This window comes from Pygocentrus nattereri, chromosome 9 (assembly GCF_015220715.1).
Source record: "Pygocentrus nattereri isolate fPygNat1 chromosome 9, fPygNat1.pri, whole genome shotgun sequence".
Classification (NCBI taxonomy): domain Eukaryota; kingdom Metazoa; phylum Chordata; class Actinopteri; order Characiformes; family Serrasalmidae; genus Pygocentrus; species Pygocentrus nattereri.
In genome coordinates this window covers 33,301,212-33,318,732 of record NC_051219.1, presented here as the reverse complement: position 1 = coordinate 33,318,732, position 17,521 = coordinate 33,301,212, and the positions used below count along the sequence as shown (strand labels likewise).

The 17,521-nt window shown below is 38.8% G+C and overlaps 1 protein-coding gene across 1 annotated transcript; it reads left to right on the top strand.

Annotated features, from left to right (window-relative positions):
• Nucleotides 1-5,535, top strand: c9h1orf127 (chromosome 9 C1orf127 homolog). Its single transcript, XM_037541478.1, has 11 exons — nt 1-152; nt 279-361; nt 1,308-1,409; nt 1,528-1,652; nt 1,796-1,939; nt 2,049-2,087; nt 2,242-2,379; nt 2,584-2,668; nt 3,432-3,628; nt 3,714-3,837; nt 4,663-5,535. The coding sequence occupies exons 1-11, from the start codon at nt 112-114 to the stop codon at nt 5,241-5,243; spliced, it is 1,659 nt and encodes a 552-aa protein (XP_037397375.1). The 5' UTR covers nt 1-111; the 3' UTR covers nt 5,244-5,535.
• Nucleotides 5,536-17,521: the final 11,986 nt, after the last annotated feature.

Here is a 17,521-nt window from a genome sequence, read left to right as displayed (position 1 = left end):
TCTGCTTTTATGATGTTCCTTGCATTGAGCTGTGAGTTGAAGTAGGCAAACACAGGTGATGCTTCAGTTTATAAGTCTTGCAGAGCTCAGCTGCCAGTATCAGACACTGACATGGCTGCCATGAACCTGACGCACCTCTGGATTTTCATACTGTAAGTGGGCTCTCTCATAGTAGTTTAATGGAAGCTTTGTGAATGGATTGTAGCCTGAACAAAACACTAGCAGGATCATATGAGTATGTGATCCAAATAGCCTGTTTCTGTCTTTTTGAAACACAGGTATTTTGTTTTGCCTACAAGTGGCCGTGTTTTACGGGTTCATAAGCGAGACTGGATTGACAGCCCACCTGCAGCTGTTGCTGGTAAGTCTTTATGAAGTGTCTATAAATAATTAAATGCTTGAGATCTGCTCCACAGCTTTGGTGGAGTGGGGCTTTAAGACATTCTCTATTTACCTGCTGTTATCTGATATTCAGCACTGTGCAAAGGTCGGACATCACCTTTTATTGATTTAATTTCTAGTCAAAACAGCCAGTACATGCAAGCTATTCATCCTGGACAAACAGGAGTTTTCAGAAAAAGAGAAAGTGGGACTCTCAACAACAGTGCAAGATCAGTTAGACTGCCTAAAATGTACTTAACAATACTTAAAACAGTACTTAAAGCATTCATCATTTCATCAAGCTTCACTCTTGCTTCAGATCTGAAAAAAAACCCACAGCCATTTCTGTCCATCATTCCACTGTAAGACAACTTAACACTATGGGTGTGCAATGATCTGTAGCTGTCAAGAAGCCCTTACTGACAAAAAGAAAATGTACAAATCCAATAAAGAAACTGCTGGTGTTCTTAGAAAAATAGATTGACCATCCAGAGTCCAGATCACATCACTGAATGTGTTTGGGATTACTTGGTTGGTGAGAAGCGGAAAGTGCACCAACGTCTAAGACTGAACTTTGGAGGTGTGGAAAAACATCCCTGTAGATTTCTTTAAAAAAAAAAAACAAAAAAAAAAAAAACGTGACTCTCCTGAAAGAAGGGAAGCTTTAATAAAGGAAAAGAGTGGATACCCTAAATACTGAACAAATGTATATTATATTTAGTAGTTGAGGCTTCTGTGCAGCTTTCTGTTAAACATGTTTATGTTTTTTGAACTTTGAAAAATGTGGCGGTAGGCATCACTGTGTGGGGACATTTGCTACTACATTAGGAACCAGATGGGAACTAAACTAAAATAACAAAAATAGGCAGAGGTGAGTGGAAAAGCTTAAAGTACAGACATACAGTAATCTTTGTTGTTTGCTTCAGAGGGAGACGTGGAATGCTTCTCTGAATACATGGAACTATGGATCCACAGGATGAAAATCGAGGGGTTGAGGCTATGGCTTTCGACAATTTTGCGGATTCAAGGTGAGAAATAGCCTGGAGAAATGTGCATAAAAAGTCACCTAAGATAGAAAACAGCATCAGTGCAAAACTGACTCTTGGCTTATGAATGAACAAAGCACTGTTTCTGCCTCTTCTCTAGTCACTCTTATGTCCCTGGGCAGCCTAAACCATCAGCTGTCTGCTTGTGGGTTTAGCCTCCATAAAGATCCTGACAGAAACTACATCTTCAGAGTCATGTACAGCGGATGCTTTGTACAGTTAGAGGTAAAGGCTAATTACATCTTTATCATTATAGCAAAGGTCATTTTAGTGTACAGTGTTCAGACCAGAGAGGATATGATTCATGACAGTGATTCACATTGTTATGCACTGAATTTGCAAAACCATCCAATCTGCTTTTTCCCCAGCATGGCCATTATGTGATTGTGCTGAATTTGATGAAGAGAATAAGCCGTTTTGGTGGCAGGATGCAGAATTATGTAATGAAATGTCCTGAGATGGCAGCACCACCCAACAGAGAACATATTCAGTGTGACCCTGATTTCATACAGGTAGGCCTTTAAAAGCTGAGCTGTTAGCAACAGTACAAAACAACGTGGACTTTCTTCTTTCTCTGTGTGCTTCTCTTCATTTTAAGCGTACAACCTTGCATTTTCAAAGGTTACCAGACAGATCCCACTGGACAGCTGGAACAATGAGGTAATGTCCATTACAAATTGATCAGTGTGTCATGTATTAGAAGAAACAAAGCACAGCCATCTGTGAGGAAAAGATGTTATGGTATGTTTTATTCATAAGGGAGTTTTATTCAGGTAACATGATTGTTAATAATGCTGTTATTTCTCCCTCTTAGCTCACTTGGTCTCTCGCTTTGAGAGGAAGCCTGGTGGTGGCGCTGGAAGACGCTAGTCTCATTCAAGTCAATGTTGACATTCAGAAGCCATACATTACTGTTCAAGGCAGGAGGAATGCAGTTCTCAGTCCTGTACAGGTCAGGGAAAATACTGAATAACTGACCCAATAATAGCTTGAAATGGTTGTTTCCTCATTTTTTTTGTTGCTAACAACAGACTCTTAATAGTGCTGCTACATGATGGTGTTAGCTTTCAGTTCAGCAGGTGTAGTCTGCCATCTTGTGGTCATCAGAGTAAAATGTTCAAAATCTTTCATACAAAAACCACGGCATGTTTTTCAGGTACTACAGGCGGAGGGACAGTTTTTACCTCTGAAGCTGGTGAGTGGACATTATGCCTATAGCATGGAGGCTACTTGCCCAAATGGTGGGTACAGCTTAGCTATTACATATATCCTGAGTTACCAATTTATTAGGTATATATATCATCTACCTACACTGACTGGACCTCATTCACCAATATCTTCCTAAGCCTTTCTTAAATTTGCTCTTGAGAAAGGTCCTAAGAAAATTCTACGGCAGATTCATGACGTGTTCTTAAACTGAATTTCTATTATTACCTGAACACAAATCCTAAATAAGAAAACTCTGGTCAGTGTCAGAATCTTTGTGAAAACTGCATAAGTGGGTTTTAAGAAGAAATGGATGGTGAATGAGGCCCATTGTCCATTTTATCAGGTATACCACTTAGGTGCACTTTGTAGGCTTAAATTTACCGATTGCAGCTGATTTGGAAAGCGAAATGCATCAGATCATAATTATTTCTAGGCAAATTTAGCAGCAAAAATTAACCTTTGTGTTCACTTCTGAGGGCTCATCTAAGACCCTTCACCTGAGCTACTAAAGCAATGGAACAGCCCTTAAGATGGAGTCAGAATTACCCAAAGTGGAAATTGCGAGGAATAGGGGATAAGGACATGTCGTGATGGCTATTGAAACAGCTGGCAGATATAATTTGAGTGGTGAACCATTCTCAGCACAGCAGTGACCACAGCGCTCTAGTGTATTAGGCACAGCAGTACCTGATAAAATGGCCAATCAGTGTACACACAGGTCAGAGAAACCTAATAAACTGGCAAACGGCTACATCTGTACAACTTTTGTTCACTTTTCACATTTCTCTGATTCAGTGATTCAGTACTCGTCTGAGGACACAGTACTACACATATACAAACGCCGCATGGGTCTGACCAAGAGAGGAGGCTATGACAACGAGACCCTGACAGTCAGCAGCGTGTCTGTCAACCAGACGGATATGTTCACCTGGTCTGATACCCGCAGCTTCGTGCAGCTTATTGTGCCCACCACCCTTATTCAAAAAACAAAGGTGAACAATCATTTCCCTCACCCAGTAGGTTTCCACTGCCATCCTTTGCATATTGATACAGCTATCATTGTGTTTTCTCTTTCAGAACTGCACTGATAAAGAGGATGCAAATCTCCAACAGTCTTTTTTCAGAATAGACATTGTGCTCACTTTTAAGGAGACAAATAACAAAATGCTCTGGACTATGGAGAACACATCACCCTGCTCAGGTCAGTAGAGCCCCATGTTAAAAGACCAAATCAAATTTACACAATTTGCCCCTTATCCCAAATGTTTCGTTCCAAAGATGTTAGGTGTCCAAAGTTTGATCCTGAGTCTTTAGATGAGGAGCTAAAGACTAAGACAGTTGTCTATTTACAATGGTTTTTGTCAAGATGTCTGCTTTGAGAGTCAATATTTGCTCAAGTAATGGAAGCTTATATTTATAATTAGGATTATGTACACTGCACGCTCAAATAATCACACACACCTCAAACTGGGTGGAGTTGTTGAGTCTCAAACAGACTTCTGTCCATATGTGGTGTTCTGTGATCTATATAAATGGACAAAAGCATGCACACAAGTCAGGCTTCACATTGGGTGCTTCTACAGTTTTTTGCTAGACAATACTTTTGTCTGGTTTTTATAGATGACAGATGCCAAACTTGTGATGAATTAGATAAACAGGTGTATGACGCTAACTGGTGGAGTGAGTTTTTATGAATTGTTAGCTATATTAGCCTCATAGCTCCAGCGCAAAACTGAAATAGCAAGCTTCAGACACAAAACATGTCTTGGCTGATCAAGTACATTTGGGGTTAGAGGGAAATTGAGTAGATCTGATCTTTCACCAAAGTATTCCTCTAAATCAGAGGATACATAAGGCATTGTTGACACATTTCAGATAGATTAGACACAAACACGTCTTGGCTGATTGATTACATTTTGGAACAAGATTTTTTGCTGAACTGTTGTCCCAGTCCAATTGTCAGTCCAATGTCCGTGTGAAATCTGATTATACCATAGATGAACAACATCATTTGGATTTGTTGCAGGCTCTGACGTTCCATCAGTGGAGATAAACTCTCATTCTTCAGGAATACTTAACCCGGCTAAGACAGAAAACACTGCCTCAAACCTCACAAGTCCTTACTCAGACGCCACAACTGGACCACTGCTCTCCACTGAGGCTTCCAGCATGGATCTCCAGACATCATTTCAGGCAAGAGAAGAAGGATTTAGCAGCACATTAAAATCCAGCAAGGCTTTTCCAGCTACTAAGGTCCCCAGAGTGTCATCAGTGTCTCCACAGAGCTCCAGGTCACCAGAAACCAACACAATTGAAGTGCAAAACAGTACCAACTCCCTGTTAGCACACCCAGGTAAGCTAATGAAGCAGATAACCACTAGCACTCCGTATCAAAACACGGATGTTGTTGAGAGTTTTGTTCCAATAGAGTCCACATATGTTACCAATGAAGCAAACACGGATGCAACATCAACACTAAGATTAGCCAGTTCTTCCTCTCCCTCTGAGCGATCTGTGGACTTGGCTCATGCTGGAGAAGCCACATCAGACGGTCCATCCAACTCTACTGCAGGCAACAGAACAAGTACAAGCACGCAGGAGTATTAACAGCGCTGCACTGTTCACTATATTTCTCTCACCGTAAAATTCAACACTAATTACACACATTTAAGTGGAGTCTTATGACATCATCATTGTCTTCAGAGACATTTTGTCTTCAAAGGACACCGTTGCTGTAGTCGAAGAGGATTACTATGATGAAGACAGCTTCAGACATCACTTTAAATCCTCAACCTGGCTTCCTAAAGCTCTATCAAGTCGCTGTCCACCATCCCTATATTCTTCTTAACCTGATATTGTAGACCACTCAGCAGACAAACAGCACAGATTTACAACAGAAGAGGAATTCACAAGCCTCTGATGATGTGTACAACAGTAAGCACATAAACTGCCATTCAAATGTTTGCCTTTTCATTATTAATAATAATATTTTTAGAATATACTGATTTTTCATTGACATGTAAACAGTTATTCAGAGTGGTTTGATATAAATGGTGCATTGTGGAGAAAACCTATTGATTTCTTTACAGTGAAGGTGATCTTTAACCTGGAGTCACAATGTCTACAACACAAATAGAGCCATTTTATTTTCTAGTCAGAATGACCAGTGAACCTACACTTTTGAACCTGAGCTTTTATATGTAATGTTGATAATGATAGAAATTATGGTAAATAAATACATTTTTTCTTGGGAATTCTTTTGCCTTAGAGCAGTCTGCCAAACCTCTCAGCCAAAAAACAAGTTTAAACCAAAGGTGTATCTCAAAACTATTGTAAAACAATGCCTCAGACATCAGGCAGGGCATACATAATGTTTTCACAAAATAACTTACTGGGATGTAGCTTTTACAGGAATAAAGTGCTTCAGATGTCTGGTTTCTATCACCACCACAGTAAACAGTTCAGACTCTTGATGATTTAATTACTTTAAATATGCAGATTGGAAATTTTGGAAACTTGGTGTTTTGCTGATTTACATTTCTTTTGGTCCATATGTTCTCTGAGTTTGCCTGAACACACAGCATCACTTAACTGATCATATTAATTTCAGTCACATGATGACCACTTTTTATGCTGATTTTCATGAAAATGACAGAAACCAAATCTGATTGTTAATAAAAGTATGAATATTACACATAATTTAAAACATCAAATGGGTACTGACTGGGTCGTCAAAGTTATTACTGTACAAAATGTTATCATGTTAGATCATTAGCTGGAGCTTGTGTGGCAGAATTTGGTTGTAACTACACTGTGCAGGAAGGTAGATGTTCACCATGGTTGTTGACCATTTTCTGGACCATTTTCCCTTAAAATTAAACTTATTTTTGGACATGAATGGGCTAAGTGATAAATAATAATTACATATTTACAGTAGCTTTCGTCAAGTGGTCTGATTTATCAACAAATTTCAAGATTCAGTATTTTATTTATTGCTATAGAAGCACAGTGCAAAATGAGAGAGAACAAGAACACAATATGGGAGCAATAAGAAGTAAATAGTACTCCACATAGACCGCTCACTTAGGTATGATATGGGCTTATATAGGTTTCTACAGTGCAAAAAGACAAAACAACCAACAATTTGTAATAAAATCATTTCAAATATGAGAGATTCTGGATAATAATTTTATTATTGTTCTTAACAGCTTCCTCCTAATTATTTGAAACTGAAGTTGCATAGGACTAGATAAAGTGTTACCTTTTTAATCCCACAAACGGGGAAATTCCACCTCTGCATTAACCCATCCGTGAAGTGAAACACCACATACGCACTAGTGAATACACGCACACTAGGGGGCAGTGAGCACACTTGCCCAGAGAGGTGGGTAGCCCTATCCACAATGCCCGGGGAGCAACTGGGGGTTAGGTGTCTTGCCCAAGGACACCTCAGTCATGGACTGTCGGCACTGGGGATTGAATCGGCAACCTTCTGGTCACAGGGCCAGTTCCCTAACCTCCAGGCCACGACTGCCCAGAAAAACTGCACAGAACTGCATAAACAGCAATTATACATAAATCAAAAGTGCCTTTGCGTAACAGTCATGCCTCTATGGAACATGTACATCTAGCTCTGGGTGAATGTAAGCAGCATCTGCCAGTGCTGTCACAGAGGACTGTGTCTGTGATCGCCCTGGCAGAAAACAGAACCACCCTGCATCCTGGCAACTACTGCCTGGAGGCACGCTACTCCTGCTACAGAGCCCTTTGAAGAAGTGTGGCTTTTTATGTTTTCAACAACTGCTGCCACCACTAAAAAAGCCTGTACTGCGCTGCATGTTGTATTGCTGCATTTACCAAGTAAGGAAGCAGCACAGCACAATATTTGATATGGTGTCGACCATTAACAGTCATATGTAAAAGTTTGAACATGCCCTGGTTTTGTATATTTTCTAAGTGCGAATAAGTTAACCCATCCTCTACAGAGAATTAATTTAAACATGGCAAAATTTAGGGTGCAATATCTGTTTATGTGGGCATAGTGGAAAAAATAAAGAGGAAAATATAAAATGAGCCCTTTATGTTCATTTTTTTCCCAATATATTGAATTCAACAAATACAGTAGCTGTGCATTAAAAGAAGTGTGTTCTCTGAAATTATTCTCACTTATAAAAGCAACAAAACATGACATTTAATTTAACTTGTGCTCCCAAACTTTTCCATATGACTGTACGATGTTTAGATTTCGGTTGCTCTGTTTCGCCATATGACTTGGCTGATGAAGGTAGTGTGATTTATTTCCATTATATAATCATATATTTCATCATATATTTACCTCATACTGATACATTTCACTTCTTTCTGTGAATTCATTGATGAATAACTTCACTGATATAATAATGAAAATAATGATACTAAGCTACTATTACTACTACTACTGCTGCTACTACTAATAATAATGATAATAAAAAAGAAATAAACATTGAATTTGAATGCTTTTGTAAAAAGCATATTCTGCTGCAAAGCTTATATTAAAATTCAAATTCAGGAGAACATCAGTGACAGAAACATCTTCAAACATATTTTACATTTGCTAAACAAATTCAGTCCGGTCATAATCCTATCTCTGCAGATCAAACACAGTCACAAGAGGCAGTATCAAATGTAAGTGACATGGTTCTGCACAAAAGTGAGGAAATGTACTGCAGCAAATATATATGAATATGAAAATTATTGTAGCATTTTTGCATCAGGGTTGATATGCTGTGAAAAGGGGCCTTTTTTCAGAAATGAGCATGAAGCAATGGCAGTATGTGAAAGGGTCAGTAGGTGGCACCAGACCCTCAGTGCAAGACTCGGTTTGTGGGAATATTACTGGTTGTTGTACCACCAATGTGATCTGTAACTTGACAAACTCTTTTGGCTGTGGCCAGTCGTGTACAAGAATAAGGGCCCACTATTGTTTTTGCTCATATAAGTATAAAATATTAGTCACTGATGTACATGTATGTACTGAGATTCTGTTGAGAAACAACTTGGCCTGAACCTCAGATGGGTGCTTGGCTAATTTGGCTTTACTGCACAATTTTCCATGCTCGACTGCATTCAATTATACTGCTGAAAGGGCAGCTTGTTTTAATGTAACCCAGTCAGGATATTCGTTATAATTCTGGACATTTGAGGGAAGAACACCATGAACACCTTTGAAGTTAACACAGATTAGATGTTCATTTGTTGGTTAAATATTGACCATATCTGTTCATCCTGACTTAGTTTTTCTAACGAAAAACTGCATCTGGACAAATTTGACATTAATTGTAATAATACATCTGGGCATTGTGTGTATTTGTCATTCCAGCCCTGGCCATTAATAATTCACAATAGGGCACGGCATAATAAATCTAACCGAGAGGAATGGTTGGGAGGCAGCCCTTGTGCTTTTGTTTGGCATCTGCTACATGAACTTGTGAACAGGAAATACAATAGCACTCGCAAAGTACACCAATATCCCAGGCCTTTCATGTGGCTCTTCCGAGCCATTATATTTTCTGTGTAGGCTATTAACTGTCACTATCTGTTAAGCTTAAAAATCTCTTTCATGTTTTTTCCACCTCTTTCTTTTTCATAAGTGTTGCACATATGGGAAGTGTTCGACATGCTATAAAGACTAAGCATTGTGACGCTGATAAGATTTTGTCATATTAAACTTGAATATCTTGATATCCAGTTTGTTTAAAGAAAGTTCACCTTTATGTAATCAAACTACAGACTGTTGTAAAGGTTTTAATACTCAAATGTAGTTGATTGGCCAAGACATATTTAAACAAATATTCAGATCTAAAATATGTAAAAGGATTATCTTATTATTATTATCATTATTATTATAGTAGTGGTAAAGATAGTAATGGTAAATATATACAAAATCATTATTTATAGGATACTTTGTATTGGGAGGTATTTATCCCAAACCCCTAATTTCAACTTTTTTTTTAATATTACTTTGCACTCTTTTACATGTTTTAAAGACCTTTTGATTTCTTTTAAAGTGAAGTTGAAAAATGTAGGTCTTTCATATAAAACTTTATTCAAAAAATCCTGTCCCAGGTTTTTATGTCACTACTCATGCACAACAAGATTTAGTCTATAAGCAGAGCCTTATTTTAGCCACACCCCTGTATTTAGAGCAGGTAGTAAGACTGCATCCCTGTCCCTCATGGCCATGCAGTGAGCAGTTAGATCCCATTGTTTTCAAGTAGATGTATGCCAAAGTCTGAAAATCAGTGTGGAACATTAAGAACCTTCTCTACCGAAACACATAATTTGTGCTATCAAAATATTAAAAATATAAAGTTTGCTGTGTGTACAACTGTTAAAATTTGTGTTTGCTAGTTATGTACTGGTTAGTGCTTTTGTGTTCTGCTTAAAAGGGATCAGAAATATGTTTTGAATGTTTTGGCTATGTGTAATGTAATGACTAAAGGGAATGCTCAGTCATTTGTTGAAATAAAATATTTATTAATAAAGGCACAGGATCATAGGATTTTAGTCTAAATCCAGGTTAGTTAAAAGTCTGAAATGTGTTTTGAACTCTGATTTTAAAACAGTTTGGTAGAATGAGCCATATAGATGTTATTATTTATAAAAACGGAAAACAAATTACAGGCTTCAGGATGGCTGCCACTTCAGTTTATAGCCCTGTGGTATGCAGCTCTGGTTACTTTTTACTAATTATGTGTGCGACTTTTCAACCACCTATTCATTTATGGTCTATGAATTGCTTTTTAGCACATTTCTCTGATCCACTGGTCTCCGTTGTGGTCCAGTGATCTCGACCTTGGTCCTGGATAATCACTGCCCTACATATCATAACCTGTGTCTCAAATCGTGTGCTACGCACTTCTAGCACAAGTACTGTGTTCACACTGCAAAATGAAGCATGGTGTTATTGTATTGTTAAAACCTGGATGATGTACTAAAACACCTGAAAAAAGAAGTGTGGAATGTTGCACATTCCTGTTTACGCTCCATGGCTTTTCCTGGACTCACAACCAAATCCAGGACAATCCAGGAAAATCCTGGATGGGAGGCAACCCTATGCCCAGACTGAGACACTTGGATAATCTTGGTAGCTCTAACACACTCAGTTTACCTCGGGAAGGGATTAGTTCATTGGCTGCATCAGGTGTGCAATGTTCAGCACAGTGGACAGTGGATCTCTATGACCAGCACTGAGAACCACTGCTTTAATAACATTTCTAAAAGATCAACAAACCTATATGCAGAGTGTTCACTTGACAGATATGGCTACACGTTAGGGTGGATGCTATGGAGCTACAGTTCCCCAGTTTAAAAAGCCACTGTGCAGTACAATGCACGCAGCCGTGCCACAGTGGCTCATTCGGCTGTGGGGTTTAGCAAAAGGAGCATGCCGCAGGAAGAGCAGGACTGGGAGAGGGAAGGCATGCTGGGCTTTGGTGGTTACACTCTGCCTCTTCATCTCACTTGCCGGGTAATTACAGAATCACGGGTCAACCATGCATGTAACCACGGTTACGTTGCACAGTAGCAGATGTGCTCGTGCCATTATCGGCTAGGAGCATGAAGGTAAACAAAAACAGATGCAGCTGGTTGCTAGGGACATTTGCCAAACTTGTGCGCTCCTAATCATTCCCATGTGTGGGAGCAGGGCTGGTGCAATGGGTTGCAGGCAGGAAAATGGCATGCTTGTGCTGTGCCCAAAGTACTCAATGGGAAATTTGTGAATGAGATTAATGCTGGTGTTTTCTTTTTTCATTTTCTTTTCCTCTTTGTGAGGCCTAATGGCATCATGCCTTTCTTGGTGAGTGGGGGCTGACGAAGCATTTTTAGCCATGCCTACAGCACAAACACATGGATGTGCTGAAGCTCAGAGGTCTATAGAGGCTTCATTTTCATGTTTCTCAGGGTGGATGTGGAGAAGTAACATCTTTAGGCAATTCTACAAACTCCTTTTTGCTCCCTAAAAGGGTCCATATCGTATATTTTTTGCACTTTATTTTGTCTAGGTCAACTTAAGATGCTTGTGTAGTTTTATGTACCAAAAACAGTCTTAATTATTTTTTCAATCTCTCTTATCCCTTAGAATAAACAGGCTGTTTTTGTTACTTTGGAGTGAAGACAGATATATGTAAATGACTGCTTATATGGTTTTAAATGGTTCTCATGACATCACAAAAATTATGAATTCATACTGGACTATTTTTTCCGCTTAGTTTCCATATAAGGGGACTGGGGACTGAACTCTGTTTTGAAAATGTGTTTACATGCTACATCAAACTGTTCTATACTAAAACACAAGGAAACTTGGTTTTGCGTCAAATGGGCTTTCTTTAAAATGGCTGTTTGTCAAATATTGTATGATGAAATTAGTTTTTGTTTATTTGTTTAGAATTCATGATTTTGCATTTATTTTGTGATTTCATTCATCAGTGTTCTCTCACTACAATACCCAGCATGCATTGCATAAATATGTCAAGTAACCCATAGCAACCCATTTCCACCCATAGCAATAAAGAAGTCCATTTATGCGGAGGCTAATAAATACAGATTAGTATTCTAAATACTAAATTCTACATAAATACAGAATACCTGACTTCCTGTATTCACTGTATAGTAGAAAAAGCACATTATAAACAGCCCATCCTTCACCTTCAAGATACATCATTAGAAGGGGCGTTTCCAAGGCCTGAAACTAGAAAATCTCACTCTCAGGACTATTGTGTGACTGCTGTAGGTGGTGGGTAAGCATGTGTACAACAGATATAGAGACGATAGGTGGACAACAATCGAGATTGAGAACAATGGTTCAATTTTTCATTTTGGCCAGAGTGCTCCTTTAATTCTGAAAAAAGCTGGTTAGAGTTAAGGAATTCAAAATTAGGCCTCCTTATATACTTAGATAGGCTTATTTATTTTCCATTTAATATTATTAAAACTGTATGCCAACATGTGGAAACAGTAAATCACTAAAACTAGCCACACTAATGGGTTATGTGCTTAAGTCCCTGTCCTTCACCACAACATGGGACTGAAATTTGTACTAAATAAATATGGTGAAAACTATACGAACAGGTCAATATCAAACATAAACAGTCAGAGTTAAGCTGACATAAAGTAAAAAAGCTATTGGATCATTTATGCCATTCACATCAACTTTAATAAAACATTGTAAAAACTGTGAAGTTAGCATATAAATGCATTGATGGATCATGATTTATTGATCTGAGGGTGATGTTTGCACTCATTTTGGAATGCTTTAACTCAATGATAATATTCAATGAAGTATGTGCTCAATGTAAATAAAACATTTGGGAAGTGGTTTGAAAAAACTGTATTGTGTATAGTTTTTATTGTCTATAATCCATTACTGTATAAATAGTTACTCCAGTTCATGTACTGAGTGTATTTTAAGAAATAACTGTAAACTGTACCAAAAATAACCTAACAAATTTTGAATTGTGGTGAAATATGAGATGTCATAATGCATTGAATTATTTACTAAAGAATCAGAATTGAACAGATGCACACTCTTTCTAGATGTCCTGATGTCCAGTTTCCCAAATTTCACATAGTATGTTCTAGATGTAGTTCTGAGGTCCTACCTTAGGGCTGATCCGTATGTGCGGTCTGAACCTTGTCTGATGTGTGCGTGACACTGCACAATGTCTGGGAGGTCCCTTCTTGGATGCTGGCCAAGCCTGGAGTCCAGATGAGAGATTGAGGAAGGGGGTCAGTTTCTGTGATATCCTGTGTGTGTTCACCATCTGATTACACTCACGACTACGTGTTTGTGTGTGTGCATGTGTTAATGACATCCAGGTTGATACAATGTGTGAAGAGTCTCATGTACGCAGAACTTTAAGGCCTTTTCTTTGTGATATCGTGATTAGTAAATGAGCGGGCTTATGTCTGCGAGCTTGTGTCGAACTGGAATGAGCTGTGGCTCCTCAAGTCTACATCCCCCACGCCCCCACCGCTGCTCCTCCGCTGTGAAGCTTTCTGCCAGCAGCCTGCGCCTCCTCTCTCTCTTTCTCTCTCTCATTAACCACAACTGTCAGATCCTCCAGATGACGAGCAATTAAACCAGATAATAAACGTTCGCCATCAATCCCTGTTTGTTTGTTGTTGTTGTTGTTGTTGTCGGCGGCAGGGGCTCCTCTCATGCCACCTTGGTGCTAACTAGTACCTTCTGTAATGCACCGGTAGCAGAATTACTCTCTCTCTCTCTCTCTCTCTCTCTCTGTCTCTCTCTCTCTCTCACAGCCCATTGCCAACACTAGCAAAAGCTCTGACTGTTCATTGTAAAAGGAACCAGGCAGATAATAAGGCCTGCTGAATGTTAACAATTAGATCTTAATCAGAGCCAGCGCGCCAAGGCTGCTCTTTTATCCCCCAGCCTGAGAGAAATGCAAACAAAGCGGCACAAACTGCCAAGATAAAATACTACTTCTGAATAATCATGTCTCTCAGCTTCCAAAAAGCCACGTAAGCCTGCGTATGGTTGCCGGCAAAGACGACACGCTGTGGAGACTCCACTGTTTGCTCATGTATTAAAGCGATAAGACAGCCTGGCCTTCACTAACCAGCTGCCTCTCCTCAGTGAGGCTGAGGTGGCTCTATGACAGACGTTGGCCCTAATCTGCGCTAGCCTAGGTAGAGTACACTGCCTCCATACACTGAACTAGAAGTGCATGATTTAAACAACATGCCCACCTCTATCACACAGATCATTCTTATGCTGCCATTTGCTGCCATTTGTGATTTAGAGCGTACTGGTCTCAAGTGGTCTCAAATGTCTTGAAACGTGAAACAGTCCTGGTATGGTGGAACAGTTTTCCTGACACAATGGCAAAACACAGAGCCATATATATCTATTACAGATCAGCGAAGGAGTGCCAGGAAAATACACGCGTTCAGAAGGGCCAGTTAAAAAAAAAACAAAAACAAAAAGACCCTGAAAAAACAGCAAAACATCTGATTTCCCCTGACCATGGAAAAATGTACGTACCCTTTTGTTTTGAAAGAGAATTTCCCTCAAAAACACTTTGAAAACCAAACAGAATTGACAATCATTAGATTTATTGTCTTTTCATCCTTTGTTTTCATGTGGGTGTGTTTGTGACTTTGCCATGGAAACTCGGGATTATTTACTTTTGGGCCGGTTCACAGTAACCTTCCCTTTCCTGACCAAACAACAAAGGAAATACTGGGTCAAGCATCTTCCCCTCTGGTAAATTCTGTCTCGGTTTCACAGTGTATATACAAACCATAATAATGATGTGGTTAAGGTTCTATTTTTGAGCTCTGGTTGCTGAAACTCTTGAACTCCTCCAAAGCGCCATCCTGTTTTGGCCCACCTTGCACTTGCAGGGTGTGCTTGAAGCACTTGAAAAATAGGAAATTCAGTAACTGCATCTTTTATCTAAAAGCACACCCAACATCCTTGACATCAGAGACAGCCGTCACAATGCTGGGCAAAAACTTTGTGGATTCCTTTCGTATAAAAATACAGGAAATCCACAGATCTTGAGTGGCAAAATGCCATTTTCCACTGTAGTCTTGGGTATTATGAGCTGATTTGAATGGATGTGGCATGGTGACTGGAAGGCATGCTGGTTGTTTATGGGTTTCGGGGGGATGGGTACACGGTTATAGGGGACAGTATCTGCTGAGAAAGTCTAATAGCTGGAGATGCCCCTCACTGACATTAGACGAGGGTCTGGCTGAGGCCGTGTGGACATGCTGTCTGACAGCTAACTACAGGCCCTTGTGGTATGAAGAGAAGAGATTTGCAGCATATACTGAAATGTTTTGTTCTCTCTCTAGACAGCTCATCGCCTGAAGTACTGTAAGAGTGCTGGTGGAGGCACTAGATGGAGACAGTGAGGTTTATGTTGAGCGTTGCCTGGTTTCTTGGCTGGATGTCTGTTAAGAGTACATTGTAAAAAAAAAATGTTCTTAAACGGTTCTCAGCTTGGACTTATGATTCTAGGACAAAACCTTTAACTGGTGTAGAACATTTGATAGCACTTTATAATAAGACTACCCTTATAAAGGGTTTATGAATGAATATTTAAAATGAGTTCATTAATGATTATTAACTATGTCATAAACATCTTTAAAATCATTATCAGTTATAACATACATAAAAGGGGCGTCAACATCAATATCTAATGAATTTGACAGGTTCCATGCTGGCTCATGGAGATGGCAAAGTAGGTAGGTAAACAGCAAATTCTGAGATTTAAAAGTAGATCTGAATGCGGGATCACTATTTGGCAAGCAATAAGTCAGTGTTTCTTAAGACTTTTAAGGAGTTTATGAACTAATTAATAACCACTAAATAAGTACTTTAAACCCCTTGTAAAGGTAGTGTTATAGTAAAGTGGTTCTTCGAACTTTAAAGATGTTCTTTACACTTGCATATCTTATTAACATAAATGATTTTCAAAGAAGAATTCTTTTTGGAACATTTATTTTTTTAGGAGTGTAGGGTTTAGGGCTTGTATTATCTTTTTATAATCTTTTTACAGTCATATGCAGAAGTTTGTGCACCCCGGTCAAATTACATGTTTTGTTGATTGTGAAAAAAATACATTAACTGAACCTCGATAGATGAGTTTCACACTTCTGCACATTTTAATACAAGATGACTGTTTATTTGTTGTATACAAAATATTTTTAAAAGGTTAGTGAAAAAGTTATGGTGCATTTTCTATTTTATTTTTTTCTAAGTTTGTTCCCTGCAGAGGATGTGACTCAGAAAATCAACAAAACATGCAATTTTAATGAGGACGTTTAACATTTTTCATGTGTACTGTATATAAGCAAGAATGAGCAGAGAGAGTTCCTCCATTTTAATATAAAAATCAAAATTTGAGAGTCTACTACTTGAGGTTTTGAAACAAATCAGTTCTATTGGGTGGTGATTTTGCTAGTATTCTTGTTCAAAGCTTCTTGCCTATGGACAAGCAGTGATATTTCATATCTAACATAATGGAACGTAAGACAGTCTGAGCGTAACTGAAGTTTTCATTTTAACTCTACTGTTGCCTCTGAACTGTATGTGTTGTATGCTAACATGTAACCCTTTTATTGTTAAAGCATGTTAGACATGTTCATTAAATGAGTTATATATGTGCTCTATCTACATATTGAAGACTTTTTGCCTCATGCTCTCTTCTGAACATGCCAGGAAAATCACAATGACACCTCCGAGCTTCAGTGGACAGAGACCACCTTGTGCTGTCTCTCACCCGATTTGAGGAGGACAGTTATTCCTTGTACGGGAGATTTCTCATGAATATTTTCTGAGTATATGTCAAGTACTATGCCTGAATCTGACCCACAGTGTCTATACAAGTTGAAAAAAAAAAATCTGACAATCAAAGTAAAAGGAAGTAAAGCATGAAAGCATGAGGTGAGTAGAAAGAGCATGTCACAATTAAGCTACTTAATGGGTGGACGTCCCTGGATAGATCACATACAATTTACATCAAGAGTCTCTTTAATAAAGACTTTTTAAAACTTAACATTGGAATTCAATTAGGGTGTTGAGTGCATAACCAAAGCCGTGAAAAATGAACTCATAGGGGGGGTCCTTTTCCAGTTCTGCCCTGAGGCAAAAAGGCCCATTAATTTAATACATTCCGTGTTTTTTCACATGCGCATTTCGAGGGTACATTGCACATTTCCCTACTAATGTACCTAATACAGTGTCAGCGCATGCCAAAGGTTACATTAAATCTAACAACAAAAAAGCTACCGTGTTGCCATACTGTAAGCGACTAGACCACTTTCAATCAGTGAAGCATGAAAAATGACCCAGCCTGAAAAACAACAGAAAA